At 21.9% G+C, this 25,993-nt stretch overlaps 1 protein-coding gene across 1 annotated transcript; it reads left to right on the forward strand.

Annotated features, from left to right (window-relative positions):
- The first annotated feature begins 97 nt into the window (after window positions 1-97).
- Window positions 98-23,876, forward strand: LOC134827661 (acetylcholine receptor subunit alpha-like 2). Its single transcript, XM_063840411.1, has 6 exons — window positions 98-532; window positions 9,803-9,847; window positions 11,494-11,603; window positions 16,922-17,102; window positions 21,224-22,168; window positions 23,011-23,876. The coding sequence occupies exons 1-6, from the start codon at window positions 290-292 to the stop codon at window positions 23,194-23,196; spliced, it is 1,710 nt and encodes a 569-aa protein (XP_063696481.1). The 5' UTR covers window positions 98-289; the 3' UTR covers window positions 23,197-23,876.
- The last annotated feature ends 2,117 nt before the right edge of the window (window positions 23,877-25,993 follow it).

A 25,993-nucleotide genomic window follows, 5' to 3' on the forward strand; every position in this document is an offset into this window, starting at 1 on the left:
GGATGGAGGGAGTGACAGCGCCCCAAACGGTCTTTTGGCGAAACCTTAGTAACAAACTACAGCGAAAGACGAAAGTAGTACATTGCTGTAAAGCAATTCTGCGTGCAGTGAAAATCGAAGTGAAGAGAGAAAAAATTCAAATTTGCACGTGAATAATTAAAAATATTGCGTAAATTCGTGAAAAAATGTCGAAAAAGTGCTTTTAGTTCGTAAATCGCAGCAAATTGCCGCGAAATTCACCGCGAAAAGACATTAAAAGTGCAAAAAAGTGCGAGAAAAAGTGAAAAAAATGACATTTACACGACGGAGCCATACGACGACGAAAGTGCGACGCGTATTTACGTACATCTCGGTTGTTGTTGCTGCTGCCTCCGTCGCACTGCTACCGACACCGACAACAGCCAACCCGGATGCCAAGCGACTCTACGATGACCTGCTGAGTAATTACAATCGCCTCATTCGACCCGTCAGCAATAACACTGACACAATTCTCGTCAAACTGGGTCTCCGGCTCTCACAGCTGATCGAATTGGTAAGCAACAGTCCCTTTTTCCCATTTTTTTCTTCTCTTATTTACTTCATGTCTGTTTTTGATAAGTTTCTTAATTAACATCGCATTAAATATTTGCCGTGAGATTTTTTTCGCAGAAATATTTTTTTTTGTCTGTCAACAAGGTAAATAAATAACAACAACGCGAGATAAGATAAGATAGTTCATCTTTTTCATCTTTTTGCTTTTTGTTCCCGTCATTCGCATTTTTCCTACCTATTTGTCGTGAGTACGGGGAATTTACATCTCTCGCTCGTGTGTGTGTTTGTATGAGAGCGCAGTGTGTGTGAATAAAGACGAGTGTTTGAGATTACGTCTCAATGAATGGAATAAGGACTTTTCGCGAGTAATTCAATTGTCCTTTTCTGTAGCAAAAGACAATTCTGGGGAAACAATGCGCGTGCAAGTGGCTCTTTTAAGGTTCTTTGATCAGATTTAGAGATATTTTTCTTGATAAATAAAAAAAAAATGTTCCATATATATTATTTTTATGTTTTTATGAAATTATTAAACTAAACATAATTTAATTATTAAATTAAACTTTAAATTTTTTATATGGAATTATTTTTTTCTAAATTTAATTTTTATTTTTTTTTATTTTAAAATATTTTTTTTATTAAAATAATTTAATTAATTAAAATTATTATTATTAAATTAATAAATTATATTTTTAATAAAAATATTAAATTAAATGTTTTTTAAAATAAATTCAGTATCTTTCAATAAATAAGTAAATTTTAAATTAAATTTTAATAAATTTAATTTTTTTTTTGGAAAAGAAAAGCACAACCTTATAAATAATTTAAAATTAAGCAATAAAATATAAAAAATATTTTATAAAATATTTAAACTAAATATATCAAAATTTGCTCAAAAATTCTAAATTACAATTTAAAATTTTATTTTCAAATAATTTTTTTTTTTTATTTTTACTTTTATATTTAATTTTTTCCATTATTTATTTACATTATAAAAAAAAATCTAAAATTAAGAAATTTTGAACTAATTTAAAGTATAATTTAATTTTTTTAAAAAATATTTAATTTTAAATCATATTTATAATATTATATTATTTTTTTTTATATAATTATATTTTATTGTTAACACATTTTTTGTTATTTTTTTTTTAAAATAAATTTATAAAATAAATTATAAAATTAAAATTTTATTTTTTTATGGATTCATTAATTTCATTCAATATTCTTAATTTTTACTAAATTTTATTTTTAATTTTTAAATAATAAAAAAATATAATTATATTAAGTTTATACATAGTTTATTATTTTTTAAAATAAAAATGTAATTAAATTTAATAAAATTATTTAAATATCAAAATTCATTTAAAATTTGTTTGAATATTTTATTGAAAAAATTAATTTTAAAATTTTATAAAATACTTTAAAGATGAATTTTTATTTTAATTTTTTAAATTTTTTTTCTATATTTTAAAATATAATTTTCGATAATTGTAATTTTTGCTGTTTAGAATAATTTAAATTAAACTAAATTATTTTTAACTTTGACTTTCAAAGTTTTTAAAGAAAATACAAAGTCGAAAAAATATTTTTTTTAATAAAAAAATAAATTTAACATCAATTCACATTTTCTTTGTTCGTACCTTCAAATTAGGCAAAAAACTGATCAAACCTCATAGCACGTGAACAAAATTAAGGAGTAAACCGCCTTTGAGACAAATAAAAAAGATCTCAAGAGACTCCCTTGGCAATCCCTATCCTTGCGCGCCAATATTTGATCAACATTTTCCAAATTCCCCCGAATTTCCCTGCTAAAAGAGCAATATTACCTTTTTTCCGCATCATAATAATGTATGCCACTGTGTCACGATGTCACTCAAACAATTCCCCCGAGAAACCTCACGCACACACAAATTACCTTCAATTTTAATTATCTTTCCTCCCCGCTTTCAATTACGCGCCAAACTCGTTGATGATTTCCTCGTCGTCGTGCACCGAAAAATTATACGGAAAACACAAATTTGTTTATTATCGCCTTCGCTCTCTCGAAAAATCCATACCCTTTCTCAAATTATCATATATCCGAAAGATGTTGATGATAATCGATAGGAAAACAAACAGAAAAACCTTTTTTGTCGTCTGCAATAAAATTTTCCATGCATTTCGTGTCCTTTTTGGGTGCCTTCGAAAATTATTTGTTTATCTTTTGGTTGCCGAGCGAATTGACCGACGACCATCGAAGGGGCGATGGAAATTTATTGCAAGGACACGAAAAACTATCATTGCGAGTCAATTCCGATGAAGATGATGAAGTTATATGTAAAAGGTTGTTCGGTTTGTGTGTGAAGGAAATAAAAAGGGAGTGAAGAAGAGAAAAAAACACGTAATCATTTTCTTTAATGAAGGGTCCTCTTTACCCTTATAACAATCACTATTTACCTCACTATTTCCGAGAAAAGTGACTTTTCTGCATCGTCATGTTGTTTATTTTGGCAAAAGATCCTGTTCAAAGATGTACACAAACAATTATTATCATTGTTAGATAATCCTTGCTTCTTCTCCGTCTCTCTTGTGCCGAAGACGAGAATAGTTAAAAATTTATATTGGTGTCATAAAATTGTGTATTTCGTAATATTAACTCGTCCGTAGATAATTTTTTAAACAAATGAAACATTTTTCCCTCTTTTATTATTTTAACCTTGGAGCAATTTAGCATTTTCTAAATCTCAGCCAAGTCCATTAAATTGCGGCAAAAAAATAAAATAAATGAAATTTAAATAAATATATATTTAAAAGGTTTATCAATTCAATATAAGATTATAAAATGAGGTTTTATTTAAATTTATTTTAAATCTAATGCAACATTCAAGAACAGAGACACCGACATCCGAAACAATGAATAGCATTTTTTTTAATTTAGTAGTCTATCATTATTATTATTATTATTATAAGACAATTGCAATTTTTGGAAATGTTTCATATTTCATTGTTTGTATTTTGTGAAATTTGATATTTAAAAAAAATTCTTTAAAATGATAATTATTTAATTTAATTAATATTAATGTTTTTTATTTATCTAAAAAATATTTTATAAAAAAATTATAAATTAAATAATTTTTTTTAATATTTTCAAAAATAAAAATTTAATTATTTCTATGTTATTTTTACATAACATGCATAAATTTTATATATTTTTTTATTTTATTTTTTTTTTTTTAAAATTAAAAAAAATTAATATAAAAATCTTAGAAATTTTCAAAAAAATTTTTAATAATTAAAAATATTTTTTGATATAATTATTTAATAATGTATTTCAATTTATTTTTTTTTTCATTAAAACTTAATTATTTTTAGAAATAATTTTATATTCTATCGATAAATTATTTTATACATTAAAAAAAAATTTCTATCATAATGTATGATATATAATTAAATAAATAATTTTTAAAATTGAAAATTGAAATTTTTTAAATTCTTTGAATATGAAAAACTTTATTTAGAAAAAAATTATAACCAAAATAAATAAATTTGTTCAAAATAATTAATGTTATTATTATTATTTTTTATTCATAAATAATAATATTTAATAATAAAAGAAAAATGTAATAAAATTTACTTACAAAATTTATGAAAATTTTCTTAATAATTTTTAAAAATTATATATTTGAATAAATTATTTCTAAAAATAATAATTTAAAAATATTTAAAAATTTTTTAAAAAATTGAATAATTTTAATTTAATTTTTATTTTATTTTTTTTTTAATTGTGGATTATGAAAAAATTATTAATAATTATAATAAATTTTATAATTATTAAAATTAAGTTAATTATTAAAAACAGAAAAATTTAAAAATTGCTTTGAAAAATATTTGAAAAATATTTTCTTAATATTTTTTTATTCTACCTATGTTGAGGAAAATAAAATAATTTGAAATATTTTGAAAAATTGCAATTACCTCAAAGTTGTTGTTATTATTGTTTTATTTCATGTTTTCTCGAAAATCGTGGTCATATTTGGAATTTAATGATATAATCATAGAAATATGTTTGAATAGGCATCTAATTTGATTATATCAATTGAAATGCAGCTAAATTGCAATGTGTTTTTGCCATTGCGTTGCGATTTGTTGTTTTGTGAGAGAGAGAAATTAGTTATAATTCAAATAATATTTTTCCATTAAGACTTTTCTGATTCAATCAAATCAAATTATATTATTTATCAGAGCGAGGGAGAAAAAATAAGCAAACAAGACAAAATTGTATTAAAGACAATTTTTCCTCCGCTCTCGAGTATTTTTCCCGGATACACCGATGCAATTGTCAATTTCCGGAATAGGTTTTACGTGTCGTCCCTCTCATCGTCATCATCATCGACATCATAATATCGAGTCGTTGTCAGTACATTTACATTTTTTTCCCTCTTTCGACTAATAATTCCGTACTGCTGGCAGGAATATTATTATTATTATACATATTTGCTCACGTTGAACGTGTTTGCAGTGTGCGAGGCGAGTCTCGGAGTTTTGTATCAGTGTCAAGCGGAACGGAAGTAGAAACATAATAAATTTAATAAATTTCTGGTGTTTTGTGCTACCTCGCCATGTTATCCAGCAGGAAGAGCAAAGCACGCTCGACCCGCATATTCCCGCATATTTTTCTCCGTCGAGCGACGTGTGTGCATGAAACATTAAAAATTTTTTGGCGCGATATTATACTGTGTCAACATTTAATCATTTTGTTTCGGGGGATTTTTTGGCAATGAGCAAATGTGTGCATTGCTCAATTCTAATCATATTTGGTGGCTGACTGCAATACGTGTGAAGGGGATTTGTGATTGATTTAGAATAATAACGGAAAATATGTGATGTTGCAGGCTTATGTGAGGGATTTAAGGCGCAGTTTTATACAATATTTTAATTTAATTTTGGGGTTTTGTAATGTTTTATATTAATAACGTTTATTTATTATGAAGGAAATAATGCTGTTTTAATTATTTTATATTGATAATGATAATGTTATATATGCAGCAAATTTTGATATTTATTGAATTTACACGTGTTTGCTAATATTTTATCAATAATAAATCCATTTTTAACATCCTGTAGGTATATTTATTTTTTTATTTAAAATTAGGTATTAAAATTATTATTTTTGAAAATGTTTAAAAAATATAAATTGAAATTTTTATAATTATTTTTAATACAAATGTCTATTTTTTTAATTTTTTTTATAAATAATACCTATTTAAATAATAATTTTAATTATTGATTTTTTAATAATTTATAATAATATATTTATTTTTTTAAATAAAAAATATTATTTTACTTTAATTTAAAAAAAAATTAAAATGAATAAAATTATATATATTTTAAATTTTTATATTTTTTTTGTACAATAATTCAGGAAATTTAAAAAAAAATAATATTATTTTTTATTTTAATTTTAAATATTATTATATTTTAATAATATTAATATATTATAATTATTATATAAATAAATAAATAAAATATATTAAAAAATTTAAAAATTAATTATTTATTTTTTAAAATTATATAATTTATAAATTTATTTTTTTATTAATACTTTAATTAATACAAATTATTAGTTAAAAGTAAAAATATTATATTAATTTTATTTCTTAATTATCTTGTGTACTTTTTTTAGCTTTTAATATGAGAAACTAAAAAAAAAATTAGTGTAAAATTAAAAAATAAAATTAAAAATTGATTCTAATTATTTTTTTTATTTCATTAATTAGTAAATTGTTATACTATATTTTAAATAAATTTTATTTTATAAATTTTTGATAAAGTTATTAATTTAATAATAATTAATAATTGATTTTTTTAAATATATTTTTGCATTTTTTTACTAAATTTTCAATAAAATGATAAAATAAAAAATAAATAATATAAATAAAATTAATGAAATTTTTTTAATAACCTTATTATATTATTGATATACTTGTAAGTTATTAAAAAATTTATCCATGATGAACATATGTATTAAAAAATTCAATTAAATTTTATGATTATTATTTTTATTATCTCCTTTAATACTATTTTTTTCATTAATTTATTTATAGCAATAAATAATATTTAATAAAACTTTTCATTATTCTCAATTTTTCAAGTTTATTGAAAGTTTAATAAATAAAAAATAAAGCCATAATTGATCAACTAAACTATACATCACGTCAAGAAAACATGCGACTTTTTTTCTTCTTCTTAAACTTTTTTTTACGATCTTTTTATGTGAAAATACATATTCAACTTTTATATATTTATTTTCATATAGTTACAATGTCTCCGGCAATAGATACAAGCAACTTATAACCTCTTACACAATTTTGGCTGCTGCTGTCTCAATTTATCTAGGTTGTTGTATCAAACTTATTTCCAGTAATTTATTTTCTTACTTTCATCTGCAGTTGTCTCGTTTTTTTTTAAGTTTCTCGTATTTTTATTTTTTTCATTATTAATAGTAGTTCTGTATCTTCATAATAAGTTTATCATAACTTTCTTTAGAAAAGATGTTACAATATTGATGTTTTATTTTTATTTTTATATTTTTTCCTTCATGGGAGTTTTCTGTGATGATAAAAATAAATATATAACGTATAAGAGTAACATTTATATTAATTACGGGAAAAAAGTTTTCCGAGTGTAAGCGATAAAGTTTATATTAAATATCATTTATTTATGAAAGGAAGAATTTTATTTAATTTTCTCCGTATTTTTTTTTTTTTTTTTTTTTTTTTTTGTAAAATATGTTGTTGTGGTTAAAGACTTGCTTAACATACATATATCTTTAAATAAATATAAATTTTTAAAAAATACGTGAAGAAGATTTAAAAACAAATCCATCCAGTAAAATAAATCAATATTGATTTACATTGATGTATAAAACGGGAATTTATCATGTATTCCTTTGCATTAAAATTTATTTTTTGCATCATGCAAACACAAAATGGATTTTTAAATCAGGCTGAATGAAGAGTAAAATTATTCGCATCACGTATTATATTTGGCAAATCGGTCGTCGTTAGAGTGGGCGGGTTTTTTTGTAATTTGATGCGTTTTTAGTCATTTTGGGGGCAATTGAACGCCTAATCGAAAAAAAAAATATTTTACGCAAAATTTTCATCAACATTTTTTCCTTAGAAAAAAATCGCTCAAGACAAAATATTTAAAAATCTTGCAATATTTTAAATTACCCTGATAAATTTTCGCATGTAAAGGAAAAAAAAAACTAAAAAAAAAACGGGAAGAAAAAGAGGAATTCGTGTTGTACTTTCGTCTCTCTAATGCTAATATTAATGCTCAAAACATGCAAACAGCAAAGGAAAATTATGTAATTCAAGCACAAAAATACGACGACGAAGAAAAATGCACTTTGCCGTACGGAATACGGAAAAAGCATAAAGATCAAACAGATAAGATGGATGTTGACACTTGGTGATGTATATCTGTAGATGGAGTAGCGTGCACTTTTTTTTTTTTTTTGAAAATCTTGCGAGAGAAGCAATGATGGCTGATTTAAGCATTTCAAAGTTTTTGGTGCAGAATTAATAGATATTGGTTTTCGCATCGTTTCGTCGTTTTTCGCTTTTTTTTACGAAAACACACAAAACTATCTGCTTGCTTTCTTTTGTGCTGTTTGTAAGAAAATGCGGTGAAAATCTCTGATTTTGTTATATGCTTTTTTATTGAGGTTTTCTTGTTGTTATGTAAGTTCGAAACTCAAAAATTTAATTTTGAAAAAAAAAAATTAAAAAAATGTATTGGGAAAAATTTTAGAATGTGCTTTGGGTCAAAAATTTAAAATTTTCATTGGGAAAAATTTTAATATTTGCATTAGGTCAAAATTTAAAAATACTCGTTAGGTCAAAAATTTAATTTATAAAATAATTATTGAAATAAAAAAAAATTATTTTAAATAAAATTTAATAAATTTAAATAAATAAAATTAAATTAAAATAAACAAATGTTATTTGTAAATCTTATTAAAAAAAAAATTATTTTAAAGAATTTTTTTTAATTTTTTATTTAAAATATTTTTTTTGTTTTCAACAGATAAAAATTTTTTAAAAATATTTTAAAATAAATTTAATTTTTTTTTAAATGTCTTTTTATTTATTTTATTTATTTTTTTTATATAAAAAAAATATATTTAAAAATATTTTTACGATGAAAAAAATATCGATATTAATTAATTAAATTCTTTCTAAAATTTTATTATTTTATTTTATTTTATTTTATTTTATTTATTTATTTTTTTTTTTGATAAAAAAAATTAAAAAAAGTATTTATTTAATATATTGTTTTAAATAAAACTTAATTATTTTAATTTAATTTAATTTAATAAATTAAATTATTTGATTTTTTTTAACTTTTTTAATAATAAAAATACAAAATAAAATAAATTATAAAAAATTAAATTTTAGAAATAATTTCAATAATTAGTATCTATTTTTTTTTCTTAATAAAATCTTATATTTTTTTTAAATTAATTTTCAACTTTTTTAAAATATTTTTTTTTTTAATAATTTTTTTTTTTTGAAACCCTTTGCTCCATCAAAAAATTGTTCTCAAGTATTTGCTTTAAAAGCGGCGGTTGGTACGTGCCTTTGTGTCTATCTCACTCCGCCGCAAGTAAAAGCAACCCATATATGCAGACCTAATGTACCATGGTAAGTTTAATGGATTTTCGCTTTATTTTTTTTTTTATTTGTGCGAGTGACTGAATGAAAGACAAACGAGAACGAGAGAGATGAACACAGAGAATCAATGAATAAATGAAAATAAATAGAAGAGACATTCGGAAAAAGTGAGTTAAATCCTCTTATGTGTGGCGTCTTATCCAATCTACTCTTTTTTTTTTTCTTTCTTGCCTCTACTACATGCGAGAATGTGTGACAACTTTAAATTTTTATTTTAGAGGATGATGACATAAATAATAGATGAGTTAAATATGGTCTGTTTAACCTTTTAATCTTCATTTCTAGCATTTTTTCGTATTTTTTTCCTCTTTCTCGAGCGAGCAAATCGCAATTGTAAGCGCATTAAAATTTAATCAGGAAAGGAATGTTGCCCCAAATTCACACTCAGCTGAATAAACTTCTTTTTTCTATCCTGGCTACGAAACTGAAACGCCAACCTAAAACCGAGAACAAGCGACATAAGCATGAAAAATTATTTAATCATAAACAATGAAATAAATTTTAAAATATACAAAAAAAAACTAAACTTTTGTTACAATTTTCTGTACTTGCAGAATTTAAAGGATCAAATTCTCACCACAAACATATGGTTGGAGCATGTAAGTATACCGAACATACAGAAAATAGTTTTACAATACACATTTTGATCCTTTTAGATACTTTTTAATACCATCTCCAGCACTTTTCGCAAATACACATATTTTATCTCGTCTTTTACAATTTTATTGCATGTGTGTTTAGTTTAATCTACATAACGTATTATGTAATAAAATAAAAAAAAAAACTGAGAAAATACTCACTCTGAAAATATGAGTATCGGATATTCGGATTTAAAGGCTTTTTGTGAAATATTTGTTTAAATAAAAAAAATAAAAAAAATTTCGCGAACAATGAAAATAAATTTTTTTCTTCTTCCATCAAGTTAAAAAGTGTTATAATCGTTTCCGAGTATTTATTTGCACAAAAAAAATCTTTCAAAAAAGTAATGGATTACTTTATTGTTCTTTATTTGTTTGAATTTCAATTTATTTTAAATAAAAAAAATATTAATATTTCAAACAAATTTTAAAAATTATTGAATATCAAATGTTTGCTGTTTTTTATTTTTTAAATTTAATTTAAATAAAAATTTAATAATTAAAAAAAATATAAATAATACAATAAATTATTAATACAAATCGATAAATTATTATTTTCTTTAATTAATCAATTATGTTAATGTATTTTTAATATTTTTCTAAAATTTTACTCAAATAACTTCCATTAATAAATCCAATTAAATAATTAAAATAAAAATTAAAAATTAATGAATAATAACATAAAAATTAACAAAAATGTAAGAAATTTTTCAGGTTTAAAATTAATAAAAAAAAAATTAAGATTAAAAAATTTCTTACATTTTTTTTAAATTTTTATTTCACTATTATTAATTATTTTTTATTAATTATTATTTTTAACTTTATTTTTTTTTTATTATTTGATTAAATTTTATACTAAATAACTCAAGTAAGAAAAATATAAAAAAAATATACATAATAGATAAATTATTAAAAATAATAAAAGAAAATAATAATTTAATACAAATATTATTATTAATAATTTATTGTATTATTTATATTTTTTTAAATTATTAAATTTTTAAAAAGTTTAAAAAATATTAAATTTTTATTAAATTTTTTAAATTATTCTTTTATTTTATTTTTGAAATTATAAAAAAAAAATATATTAAAAAACTTGATTATTACCAAATTTTTCATAAAATTTTAATGATTGTAGCAAAAATTATATAAAATAGTTTATTTTTTTATAAAAATCAAAGCTGAATATTTTTCTTTTATAATATTTGAAATTAATAAAACAGTAATAAAAAATATTAAATTAAATAATTTATGATAAAAATTAAAGATATGGGTAATTTTAAAAGAATAAAATAAATTAAAAAATAACAATTTTAAATTAATTTTAATAATAAAATTTAAATAATAAATTTATTTAAAAAAAAAATATTTTTAAAAAATATTAAATTCTTTTTAATAATGATAATTTTTTAAAATTATAAATAATTAAATTAAATTCAATATTTATTTTTTGATCATTTTAAATTTGCCATTTAAACCCATTTCAATAATTTTTTTCTAAAGAATTTTGCGTTTTATCTTTTTTTTTATTTCTATATGAAACACATGTTTTCAATGTTATCCAGAAAATAAAAATAAAAAAACCAATTTCTTGTATTTGTTTTTAGGAATGGCACGATTACAAGTTCCGCTGGGATCCTACAGAATACGGCGGCGTTACCGAGTTGTACGTGCCATCTGAACACATTTGGCTTCCAGATATTGTACTTTACAATAAGTAAGTAAAAAAAAATTCTACTTCTATAGAAGATACATGGCAAGATTAAATAAATATATCTATAGATGAAATTGTGATTTATTGTATTATCTAATTCTTTTGAAGATGTCACGCACGAATTTTATAAATTTTTCTTTTTTTCATTCACACGTGAAAGGGATTTGAAACTGATTCGAGGAAAATTAAAGTCAAATGTTTATTTTGAGGATTTTCGTGTAAAATTTTCTTCTCATAACTCGATTAAAATCTGCAAATTGCATCGTTTGTCGGACTGAGAAGCGCAAGAATTCCCACATCTAGCCATCCAACATAATCCAAAAACCATCCATGTCTCCCTTTAATTAAATTTACGATTACACTCTTTTCTCAATTGAATTGAATTCGGTCTGTGCAAAAAAAAAAAAATAACGAAACTCTCAGCCTCCATTTAAAACAGAAACCCGTTTAGGACGTGATGCGAAATACAAAACCTCGCTGCACGGAGGACAATCTATAAAAATGCCATGCCACAACGATAAAAGTGGACACAATATTGTGAAGCAGCAACAACAACAACAACTCTGAATTGCATTTTGTGCAATTTTGTTCCACATTCCGTTTTTTTCCTCAGTTTAGGGTTTTAGTAATTCTTTTTAGTTGGTCTCTTTTCTCTCTCTTTTTTTGTGTCGGTGCCTTAAATTACATGTTAGAGAGACGCCATGCCACAGAAAAATAAAATATATATTTTTTTGTAGAGCACTTACATCATCGACTGGCAACAAATTGAAATTCTGCCATATCATGAGTCTCAGTATTTAATTTAAACCGCAGCTACAAACGAGGAACATTACAAAAATACACACAAACACACACATAATCATAATAATAATAATAAAAGAATGGAAAATGTATGAAAAGAAATTTTCTGTAGTAAATTGAAGTTTAAAAAAAAATATAGAAAAAAGTAAACTTTGCTGTGAGCTCGCATAAAATATTTGTTTAGAGCAGAAAAAGGGATGAAAATGGCGAAAAACATGATTGGATGCGACCAAAGTGGATTATTTTATTTATTTTGTTTGCATGCGTGCATTCGTTCAAGTGCTTATTGATTGACATCTGGATGAAAAATATTTTTAGAAGTGCATTTATTTCAGTCAATCTCATTTGTGATGCGAAAGAATTTCTTTAGTTTGGGGTTGAGGCATCATTTAATATTATTATAAACTTTGTAAGTTTTTTTTTGTTTTCGAATGATGGCAGGGATGTGATAATTTTTTTTATAAAAAGATTAAAAATAATAAATTTGATGAAAAATTATCAAAATTCATAATTTTCTTATTAAAACTTAAATTAAAAAAAAAAATTAATAATTTTTTGTTTATTTTATTTTTTTTATATTTAAATTAATTATTTTTTTTAATTTTATTATTTTTCTATATTTTTTACTAATTTTATTAAAAAAAAATGAAATTTATTTAGAAAAGAAAAAATAAAATTTTAACTTATTCAATTATAATAGAAAATTGATTTTCTGTTTTATTAAAAGCAAAAGAAATCAATTTTTATTTTAATGATTTTTTTTTCATAAATAAAAAAAATAAATAAATAAAGTAAATTTTTAATTTATTAATATTAAATATAAATGAATTAAATAAAAAAAGATTGAATAATATAATTAAAATAAAATTAAAAATAATAATTAATATGAAAAATTAATTAAAAATGAATAAATAAATAAATTCAAACAATTTAAAATTTAATTAATTAATACAAAAATTTTAAAAAATATTTCAATTTAAAAAAAATATTATGGAATTGAATTAACATTAAATAAAAATTAAATTTTAAATTAACTCAATATAAATTAAAAATAATTAATTAATAAATTTACGAAATTTGATAATAAAATAGCAAATATTTTATTGATTTGCGAAAAATAAATTTTTGACGATATTCAAATAAATTTTTTAAAAAAATTGAATACTTTAGTGAATTTATTAAATTTTTAAATTCAAAAAAATAATTTCAAAGTACATCCATGGGACATGCCGATGGACGTCCAATGGATGGCCGAAATTAACATGAAAAAAAAACCGGGGAGTAAACCAATTTTTTCACATTTATGGGATTTTTCATTAAAAACTCAAATTTTTAAATGTTTTAATTCAATTTCTAAGTTTATTTAAGCCTAAATTTACATAATTTAATCATAAATACTTATTTTTCGGGCAAGTTTATCGACAAAACTCAAATTTTTAACGAAAATTTGGAGTCTAAAAAATATTTTTTTAGCCAAAGTTATACTAAATTACGTTTAAGGTACTTACCGAACATTTTTAAAGCCTTAAAAAGCCATAAAACCTGGATTCTGTGAATAAAATAGAGAATTAAAACTTATAAAATAGCCGGCGAAATTTTCCTTACCTTATTTATCGAATTTTGGAAAAATTAAATTTTGATTGAATAAATCGCGATCACTTAAACTTGCATTTTATACAGAAAAAAAAGCTATATTTTTGCACTGACGATATTTAGCGTCACTTATTGCAAAATTGTTTTGAATTTTTGTGCATTGAAATTTATTAAAGAGAATTTAATATCAAAGAGGGATTTTTTTTATTTTTAATAATAAATTCATAAAATTTTTAACGATTTTAAATTTAAAATAAAAAAATAATTTTTTAATTAAATTTTTTTATATTTATATTCAAAGGGTCAAAAACACAAAATTTAAGACATTTTACATCCCTGATCTCCAAAAGAGGTAAACAAGAATGGAAAATGAATGGCACACGGGATAACAAACTTAGGTCATGTTAAGCATATCACCACATACACTCGAAGCTATTATTATTATTATTGTTGTTATTATGAAAGCGTTGACGACGGCAACAACGACGACGACGTCGAGATACAGAGAAGTTTTTAAAACATTTATGGAATTTTTGCCTATGTTTCGTTTACGTTTTTCCTCCGCTAAGACACACATCGCAGCATCACACAAATACTTATATGGCATTTGAATAAAGAGCAACTACAACATAAATAAAATTTTACAGAAAAAATCGCATAAACTCGCATAGAATGGCATGTAAATTGTTAAAAATATGTTGTTGTAGTACTTTCCAAAGTACACACAGTTTCATGGCATGTTCTTTATTTTTCAAAAAAAAAAAAAAAAAGTCTGCTGTTTGTTTGGCAAAATAGCTTGAATCTGATTCGAAATTCTCTCGTTTTCATGCGAAAAAGGATAAAAGGCACGACGAAAATTTGTCTTGAATATTTTACGGAACATTTTTATATACTTTCAAAATTTTACCTCTTTCCTTGAATCAACTTACGAAACATTAAACACACAAAAAATTAATAAATTTCGTCAGAAAATCCATTACTTTCGTCTCGAAAAGCGAACCTTTTATCCTGCTTTGGAAAGCAAAATGCATAAATGAGCAAATATCTCTTCTAATCAAGCAAAAACCCATGTTCGATTTGGCATGAACGAAGCAAATTACTTGTCAAACAAACTTTTCTGTGATGATCATCAGCAGCATCAGCATCAACTTTCAACGGCAACATCGTCATCATCAGGAAATTGTAAACAATAAACAAACTATTTTCACAAAACTAAACAAATCTCGAGCACAGCAAAAACTAGCTTTGTGCAAATACACTCAAATTGTCTCTCTCTCTCTCTCTGTGCGGCAATATTTGAACAAATTTTAAAATACTCGAAACATTTAAAAATGCAAATTGTACACTTTGAAATTTTTCATTGTAAAGAGCATGGAAACTTTGCGCACAGTAAATAAAACAAAATTTCGACGTTGGTACGGTGACAATGGAACTTGAGGTTATTTCTTTGATTGTTGACGCAAAAATTCTGCCTGTCGAAATATCTTTTTGATCTGTAAAATTTTACAGCAAACATCAGTAGTTTGTTTTGAGTCAATGAATAGAACGCATCATTTCACTTTGAATTTTTTTTTTGTGAATTCAATTTATGAAGCAATGAAAATGGATAAATAATTATTTTGAGGAATAAATTTCATTAAATTTATTTATTTTTTTTTTTTTTGTTAAAATTTGATAAATTTGGTTTTCAAATATAAAAATTTAATTTTAAATGTTAAAAAAATTATTTAAAATTTATTTTTTTATAATAGTTTATAAAAAAAAATTCTTTTTTAATTTTTTTTTAATTAATTTTATTTAATTTTTTTTAATTTTTTAATATTAATTATTTTATTAATTTAATAAATTATTTAGGTATAATTAATAAAAATAGAATTATTAATTAATTAATTTTTTAAATAAATTTGCTTTTGAAATTATTTAAAATTTTAAATTAATGTTAAAATAAATTTTTAATTAAAATAATTATTAATAATTAATAAAAATATTAATATGTTAGTAAAAATTAATAAAATTTTTATTACATGTATAATTTTATTTATTTATAATTTTTTTAAACAATTTATTAATTTTTTAATTATTTATTTGAAATATTGAATTTAAAATTTATAAAAATAATATGTATCACTTTGATTAATATTTTTTCCATATATTTAAACATTTTAATTTTTTTTACTTAATTTTTCTTGAAAAAAATTTTTGAATATAAAATGTTTCTCAAGCCCGACTTTAAATTCATAAAACATGAATTTCCATATAAAATTTTGAAAAGTAATAACTTAAGTTTTACTTCATGAATTTCTATGGGGATTTTGAATTTTGTGTGTAAAAAAATTTAAAAAAATTTAAAAAAATATATTTTGAAGAGGAAAAATGAATCCGATAATAAAAATATAGTTTGTATTAATTATTATTAATTTTAAAAATTTTTTGCGAATAATTTTTCATTAATATTCAAAAAATTTTAATGAAAAAAATTATTTTAATATCCATAACAAAAAAATAAATAAATTAAAAATATTAAAAAATTAATAAATTTTTTTACATAATGAAATAATTCAATTCCATAACGAATTTTTTAAAACTCTTAATAAATTAAAATAATTTTTTCTATAAATTCTCAGAATCATCAAAAAATGTCTAAAATTCAACCAATTTCCAATAGTTAAAAAAATATCGTGCATCATTTTATTTATAATCAACATTCCTCGTAAAACTTTTTTTTTTGTATAAATATTGACTTGTAATTTCATCCCGGTGAATAATTGTGTTCCCAATAAAACTTTCATATTGTAGTCGCTGTATATAATTTTATTGATTGGACTATTTGTTTTTATTGCCTACTCTCTCTCTCTCTTCGATATCCGCTCATGTGTAGCTTTTTTTTATTTTATTCGCATTTACAATTCTCGTTTTTCAATTTTCAGTGCGGATGGCGAATATGTTGTTACAACCTTGACAAAAGCAATTTTACATTATACTGGTCGAGTTATTTGGACACCGCCAGCTATTTTTAAATCATCATGCGAAATTGATGTGCGCTATTTTCCATTTGACCAGCAAACGTGCTTCATGAAGTTCGGCTCGTGGACCTACGATGGCAATCAGGTGAGTTTTTTCCCGTATTTTCTTTTCATCTCGCTTCAAATTGATTGATTGCTTTTTAAAGTTTTAAAGAAAGATCGAAAAATGGAAACGATTAATTTTTATTATAAATGAGAAATTTTGCAATGAAAAAAGAGGAAAAATGAAAAATAATCAATAATAAGCTTTTCATACATATTAAATTTAATCTGTTGACAAGGATCAACATTTCTTCGAACGAAGTTATTTTATATTTTATAAACCGCACGACGACGTCGAAGAAAAGAACTCATAAAACACACAAACTACTGTTTAATGTGCAGAGACTCTGACATAAGCGGATTATATCTCAAGTTCATTTAAAATCCAGTCGAGCATCGGAATTAATGAAGCGAAAATTGGTGAAAAAGGTGCCGAAATCAAGTGGCTTTTTCCGTACGGTGCGAATTGTTTTGCTTTGATTATACTAAAATAATAATAGTTTAATAATAATATAATGAGATTTTGTTTCGCTCGGAAATGCCTAATACCATAAAAAACTTTCGCAAATATCTCCTTTTGGCGAAAAGTTTTCGAGTAAAACGGCTTTATTAGTGTCAATAATTAGCGTTTTAAGACACATTTAACGTCAGTTTCCGACAATTTTGTATTTTATCGTCGAATTTTATCGCATCACAAAACGGCAAAATTAAAATGTCTCGTCTTCGTCTTTCATTTCACTAAAAATAAATAAATAGAAGAAGGCTTAAAAGTTAAAATTTATTCCTTGGAGAGAATTTTCGTTAAATTTCTCTGTGTGACAGATCCAATGAATATTTTATTATTACGCAGAAATTTGTAAACAAAACTAATGATGTGGGCTTAAAACGCGTAAATATATATATTTTATGGTAAAATGAATAATTTTGCAGAGGAAAATTAGATCGAATTGATAAATCAACGAGGATTTCCGCGGAAATATTAAACATTCGAGAGAAATTGGTTTTGAATATTTGTAAACCACACAAAGCAATATACCGTAATGTACATAAATTTTAATAATTTTAAATAATTTTAATAATTTTAATAAATTTAAAAATTTTAATAATTTTAATAATTTTAAAAATTTTAAAAATTTTAAAAATTTTAATAATTTTAATAATTTTAAAAATTTTAATAATTTTAATAATTTTATATATTTTATATATTTTAATAATTTAAATAATTTTAAAAATTTTAATAATTTTAATAAATTTATTAATTTTAATAATTTTATTAATTTTAATAATTTTATTAATTATAATAATTTTAATAATTTTAAAAATTTAAAAAATTTTAATAATTTTTAATAATTTTAATAATTTTAATAATTTTAATAATAAAATAATTTTTATAATTTTAATAATCTTAATAATTTTAATAATCTTAATAATTTTAATAATTTTATTAATTTTAATAATTTTAATAATTTTAATAATTTTAATAATTTTAATTTAATTTTTCTCTTAGCATCATCTACATTACGGTAATAACAATAAACAATCGGTGTATCTATGAATTTATTATTATCATGTCACATTTCTGTCATTCGATGCGACAGAATAAATTTTTGAAAAGCAAACGTGTTTTTTCGTGCGGCATCATATCCCAAGCTAATCGTTATAATAATAAGACACACAAACATGAATTTAATGATTTCCGAAAATTTTGTCTGTGATGACCGCTATAATGATGTCGAACAACAGTATCATCCCCAAAATATACAAAGTTTTGCAATTGTTGATAATTTTTATACCGAAATACTAATTTGTATTTTGTGTCGTGTCGTTAAGCTGCTTTTCTTTTGGCAACGTGTTTTGTTTTAAAATTCGAAAATAATCGAAAAATAGCGAAAAACAAGAATCTGATGACGATAATAGTAATTTGTTCAATGTGTCATACATATAAAAAATAATATAATAAATTAAGAAAAAAATGTTCGCGTGTATCATTAAACTAATATATAATAAGATATATATTTTTTTTGAACAAAAAGCTTGATCATTTTCGTGTAAATGTTGCGTTTTACGTGTTTAAGGAGATATTTACAAAAGGGAATATAAATAAAGTGTAACATGATGCTAATGACAACATCACGATAAAATAATACTTGTAATGTTGTAACGGAGAAAAAGAAGAAGAAATATTGTGAACAATAAATTTTATCTGTTAGATTTTGTGTCGCTCACTGCTCGGGGGAGCCTTACTTCGGGTGACAATGACGATAAAAAGCAGCGTGCCAGTTGATAGAAAATGATATAAATTTTGTTATTATTTCACATCAATTTAACGCCTGCCTCTTTTCTCTCCCTTTGTACTCCAATGTCGCACGTAATGTACAAATATTTAAGTTTTCTAGCTAGTTAAATATTAAACATGTTGTGTACTTGAATGTAATGGCTCTATCAATGTGCTCGATGAAAAAGGCAATATATTTTATTGAAAAATATCAATCTTTTATTTCTTTTTTATTTAGTTTTGTTTGAGCTAAAGCGATGAAATAATTAGAGAGGATCATTTTTTTATAAAAAATTAAAAAAATGGCTGATATCCTGCCATTAGACAATATGGGAAATTTATAAATTTATATTTATATTTATATTTATATTTATATTTATATTTATATTTATATTTATATTTATATTTATATTTATATTTATATTTATATTTATATTTATATTTATATTTATATTTATATTTATATTTATATTTATATTTATATTTATATTTATATTTATATTTATATTTATATTTATATTTATATTTATATTTATATTTATATTTATATTTATATTTATATTTATATTTATATTTATATTTATATTTATATTTATATTTATATTTATATTTATATTTATATTTATATTTATATTTATATTTATATTTATATTTATATTTATATTTATATTTATATTTATATTTATATTTATATTTATATTTATATTTATATTTATATTTATATTTATATTTATATTTATATTTATATTTATATTTATATTTATATTTATATTTATATTTATATTTATATTTATATTTATATTTATATTTATATTTATATTTATATTTATATTTATATTTATATTTATATTTATATTTATATTTATATTTATATTTATATTTATATTTATATTTATATTTATATTTATATTTATATTTATATTTATATTTATATTTATATTTATATTTATATTTATATTTATATTTATATTTATATTTATATTTATATTTATATTTATATTTATATTTATATTTATATTTATATTTATATTTATATTTATATTTATATTTATATTTATATTTATATTTATATTTATATTTATATTTATATTTAATTTAATTTTTTTTCTTTAAAAACTAATTTTTTATAATTTCACCCACTCTACAAAGATATCTTTTCATAATGCCATAATTATCTAAATACATCATTCGTTGTATTTGTGCTTCCTGTGCGTAAAATGAAACAACATTCAATCATTTCAAGTCCCTTTCATTGAAAATTAGGACATTTCCAATTAATTGATTTACATTAATAGCGAGGAGCGTCTCGTTTGCGATAGATTTTAATACATAATAAATCAACGAGAAAAAAATAAGACTTACAAATTGATTTCAATTTGTTATCTTCGCGAAAATGTTGTAAGAAACAACCTACTTATTTTTTCTTCTTGTCAATTTTTTTTCAACTTTTCTCTTTGCATAAAGAAAACGGAAATTGAGCCCAAATTTTTTCTTTTTCTTTCGCGTTTATTTTTCCGATTCAGAGAAATGAAGAACAAAATTTTATAAGTACTTGCAAAAATTCTACTTTATCAAGTTAAGTAATCTACATGAATGCCATTAAATTACCTCCCAAAAACGGAAAAAATGGAAAAGCAAAAAACAAAAGACACGATCCCCATTGTGTTCCTTGTGTGTGTTTATTAAAAGCAGAAAATCCTTTTAGCAAATAGAAAGTCTGTGTGTGAGTGGAAAAGAGAAAAATTGTTGATTAAAGGTTACTATGGAGTTTACCTTTTTAGCATAAATAATAGGTCTAAAAAGATAAATTCTTGTTTTACGTGAAAATCCAATTTTTCCTCTATTTTTGCAATTTTTACCAACAAAAAAAAATCCATTTTTCGTTCCAGATTGATTTGAAGCACAAGGATCAAATAAATAAAACGAGCAACAAAGTGGCATACGGCATCGATTTGCGCGAATTTTATCCGAGTGTCGAATGGGATATTCTCGATGTGCCCGCAGAGCGTCATGAAAAGTACTATCCATGCTGTGCCGAGCCCTATCCCGATATTTTCTTCAACATAACACTTCGTCGCAAAACCCTGTTCTACACCGTCAATCTCATCATTCCGTGCGTCGGAATTTCGTACTTGTCCATTCTCGTGTTCTACCTTCCCGCAGATTCCGGCGAAAAAATCGCACTTTGCATCAGTATTCTCCTCTCGCAAACCATGTTCTTCCTGCTAATTTCCGAAATTATACCGTCGACGTCACTCGCGTTGCCGCTTCTCGGCAAATATCTGCTCTTCACAATGATTCTGGTCGGGCTGAGTGTCGTCATCACAATTATTATCCTCAATATTCATTATCGCAAGCCGAGTACGCACAAAATGGCGCCCTGGGTAAGGGCGTTCTTCATAAAGCGTCTGCCGAAGATACTTTTTATGCGTGTTCCGAAGGATTTGTTGAAGGAATTGGCAGCGAACAAGATCAATTATGGCAATATGAAGGGGAAATTGAATGCAGCAGTGGCGGCTCATACGCAATCGACGTTAAATTCGGGTGCGAGTAGTCCGGATTCGATCAGGGCGATGCAAACGGGCGGCGGAAGAGGATGTAACGGATTGCATTCGACAACGGCGACGAATCGGTTTTCGGGACTTGTTGGAGCTTTGGGCGGCGGATTTAGTAATGTTGGGGGATATAATGGATTGCCGTCGGTTATGTCGGGATTGGATGATTCCTTGAGCGATTTGGGAGCAAGGAAGAAATATCCGTTTGAACTTGAAAAGGCAATTCATAATGTTATGTTTATACAGCATCATATGCAGCGAATGGATGAATTTAATGCGGTAAGTTTTGATTTTTATTTAAATTATTACCATTTTTTTAGAATTTTTTAAAATTAATTTTAACTTTTAATTAAATCTTATTTTAAAAAAAAATTAAAAAATAAAAAAAATTAAAAAAAATTTCTTATAATTTGAAGATTTTAATTTAAAAAAATATATATTTAATTTAATTATATTTATTTTTAATGAAAATTTTATTTTTTTGTAAATATATAAAATAAGTTTTATAAATTAAAAAAAATAAAATAAATTAAAATTATAATTTTTATAAATAATTTAAAAAAATTAAAATTAAAATTAAAAATTAATTAATTAAATTTTATAAAAAATTTATTTTTTTAAATAATTCAATAATTTAATTTAATTTAATTTAAATGATTAATTTTTTTTACATTATTTAAAAATTTTATTATTGTTAATTTTGTAATTTTTTTTTATTAAATTTTCTTAATTAAAAATTAAATTAAATATTAAAAGTAAATTTTAATATTTTTTTTTAATTTTTTTTTTTATTTAAAGTATATTAAATAAAATTTAAATTAAATTAATTCATTTATTTAAAAAATTAAATTGCAAGTTTTTAAATTAATTAATTTTTTATATTTTTTATTAATTTTTTTTTAATAATTTTCTTACTTTATTTTAAAATTTTATTTCAAAAAATTCTAAATTAATTTATTATTTTTTTTTTACAAAATTTATATTTTGTTTAATTATTTTTTTAATTATTAATTAATTAATTTTTTATTTTAATTATTTTTTTATGATATAAAGTTACAAAAAAATCTTAAAATTTTATAATTAAATTTTTTCTCAAACAAAAATTTAAATAAATTTCACAGGAGGATCAAGATTGGGGCTTTGTCGCAATGGTATTGGACAGATTCTTCTTGTACTTGTTCACGTTCGCATCATTAGCTGGTCTTGCAATTCTCGCTGAAGCTCCCTCCTTGTATGACGACACCAAACCAATCGATATCGAGTTCTCGATTATTGCACAAAAACTCTTCAACTTGACAAAAAGTTAAATCAATCACTGCGTCACACAAACTAATTTGCTTACAAATTTAAAATCAATCAGTTTTCAACATTTTTGTCGCATATTAAATTATAGTAAAACGAGATAAAATTGCATGATTGTATCAAATTGAGTGAAAATTGAGTTGGGATAAAAAAACACATATTTTATTAATAAAAACGGCCCTTATTCCCCACAAAACGAGAGAAAAGCGAGAAAAAAAGCCCGAGATAAAATAAAAACAAATGATAATCATTGTGATTGCAATATAATTGCTTTAGTCTTTAGTAGGTAGATCCCAACCGATTTTTCTCATTTTTTTTTCGTCTTTTTCATGCGGTTTTATATAAAAAAATTATTTTTTATGACACACGAAACGAGCGAAAAAATAGAGGCGACCACAAAATGTACTCTCAAATAATGTCCTTTTTTCTGCAATAGACATTATCCAAACATTATGAACGTAGGAAGAGTGCCATCATCTGTTTTATGTTGCAATAATCATAATTTCGTTAAGCTTTTTTCCATTCCGTGCACGAAAATAACGCAAGCAGCAAGAGTTGAAGCAGATAATCGTCTTCCTCATATATTTTAATAATATTTTCTTCTAATTTCGTGAATGTACTATAACAATTTTTGCATACTACTGCATCATTATCATGCAAAATTGAGCTAAAAAAAATAAAAAAAAAAAAAAGATTAACACCACTTAGATAGTAAGGCAAACATAGGATTTAATTCAACATCAATTGATAAAAAATAAAAAAAAATAATAAAAAATAATTAAATAAATTAAATAAATAATATAAAGTGTTATAGTTGTATACAAAAATGTTCATGATCCATTTTATTTTATTTTAATTTTTTTTTATTAAATTTTAATAAAAAAAAATATAAAACTTTAATACAAGAAAATATGCAACAAAAAAAAACTAACCAACAAACATAATAAACAAATTTATTTATTTAAATAAACTTACGACTACCGCAATAAAATAATAAAAAAAAATTTAACGAGTTTATGCCTTGTTTCGCATCATTTACATACAAACAAACATATAATAATGCGATTATATTTACAACAAGGACTTTACTGCTAAATATTACTGTTGTTGTAGTAATGCGTTTATAATAAATTTTTATTGTAATTTTGTTTTTGACAAACTTTTTCTTCTTATACAATTTAAAAAAAAACTTTTCGGATCATACAAAAGTATAAACATTAACATAAAGGAAACATAAAAATAATAATGAATGAAAGAAAAAAAAATAAGTGTAATTATAACAAGAAACGTTATCTTTTACGATATTAATTAAAAAATATTTTTTAAATATGTAAAAAAATATTGGAAAATTTTTATTTGTTAAATAAAAAAAAAATAATTTTATTAAAAAAATATTATTATTAATAACATTAATAAATAAAGTATTAAAAAACGGTCAAAATGAACTTTTATTAAATTAAATCATAATGGATTTTATCCACACAATTGAACATCATTAAGGTAAGTAGTCGTAATTATTTTTGAAATTTCAATGAAAGGTAATTATATTTTTTTTTAAATATTTTTTTAAAGGAATCAAGATATTTTACAATAATTTATTTAATTATCTTATTAATTTTAAATAATTTTTAATTATTAATTAATTTTTTTTAAATATTAAAATTAAACTTTTAATTAAAAATTAATAAAATATTGAAAGTTATTTTTAAATTTTTTTTTAATATTATTCATTTAATGTATCAAGAATTAAATATATATTTAGAAAAAAGTAAATTTACTAAACAAAATAATTAAAGTTAAACAAAAATTAATTAAATAAAAAATAAAATTAAATAAAAAAAAATAATTCGTTCATTTAAAAAATTATATTTTACAAGTTTTTAAATTAATTTTATTTTTTTTTTAATTTTCTGAAACTAATTTTTTTAAAATATCTAAAATAAAATATTATTAAATTAAATAAAATTTTTATATTTATAATTTTTTAAAAAATTTTAAAAGTTAATTAAGAAAAATATATTTTTTTTAAATTTTATTATTTTTTTTATTTTAATTTTTTTTATTTTATTTATTTTTTGATAATTTAAAATTTTTTTTAAAAAAATATTATTAATTAATTATAAATTTTTTATTTATTAATTATTAAAAAACAAATTATTAAAATGAAGAACATTTATTAAATTAAATCATAATGGATTTTATCCACACAATTGAACATCATTAAGGTAAGTAGTTGTAATTATTTTTGAAATTTCAATGGAAAGGTAATTATATTTTTTTTACTCTTTTTTAAGGGAATGAAGGTATATATCATTTATCATGATAATAATATAAACCAAAGTTAAGCCACTCAAAACATTTTTTTGTTAAAAAAGTAAAAAAAAATCTTACAAAAAAAAATTAAATAAAAAAATCTTGAATTTTCAAACAATTTTCTATTCTATGCATTTTTAACAAGGTAATGAGCAATAAGAACTTTTTAAATTAACAACAAAAAAAAAATGATGATAAAAAATTATAAATGAAAAACCTTTAAAAAGAGCAAAAACTTGCAATAGAATTTTTATATTTTTTTGATGAAAGTACTTCTTTGATAAACTTTTCTCATTGGCTTCACTTTTTTTTTTTTGGTTTCACATTCATTGCAAAATGAAATCATCATACTAATAATCATCATCATCATCTCTCGACGAATAAAAAAAATGTTACACAGCAAAAACATTATTTTATCTCTTAGCAGGAAACAAGTCTAAAAATTTATGTTTTTTTAGGAAGAAACTGCATTTTTTCCTCTATCGACTT

This window comes from Culicoides brevitarsis, chromosome 1 (assembly GCF_036172545.1).
Source record: "Culicoides brevitarsis isolate CSIRO-B50_1 chromosome 1, AGI_CSIRO_Cbre_v1, whole genome shotgun sequence".
NCBI classification, from domain to species: domain Eukaryota; kingdom Metazoa; phylum Arthropoda; class Insecta; order Diptera; family Ceratopogonidae; genus Culicoides; species Culicoides brevitarsis.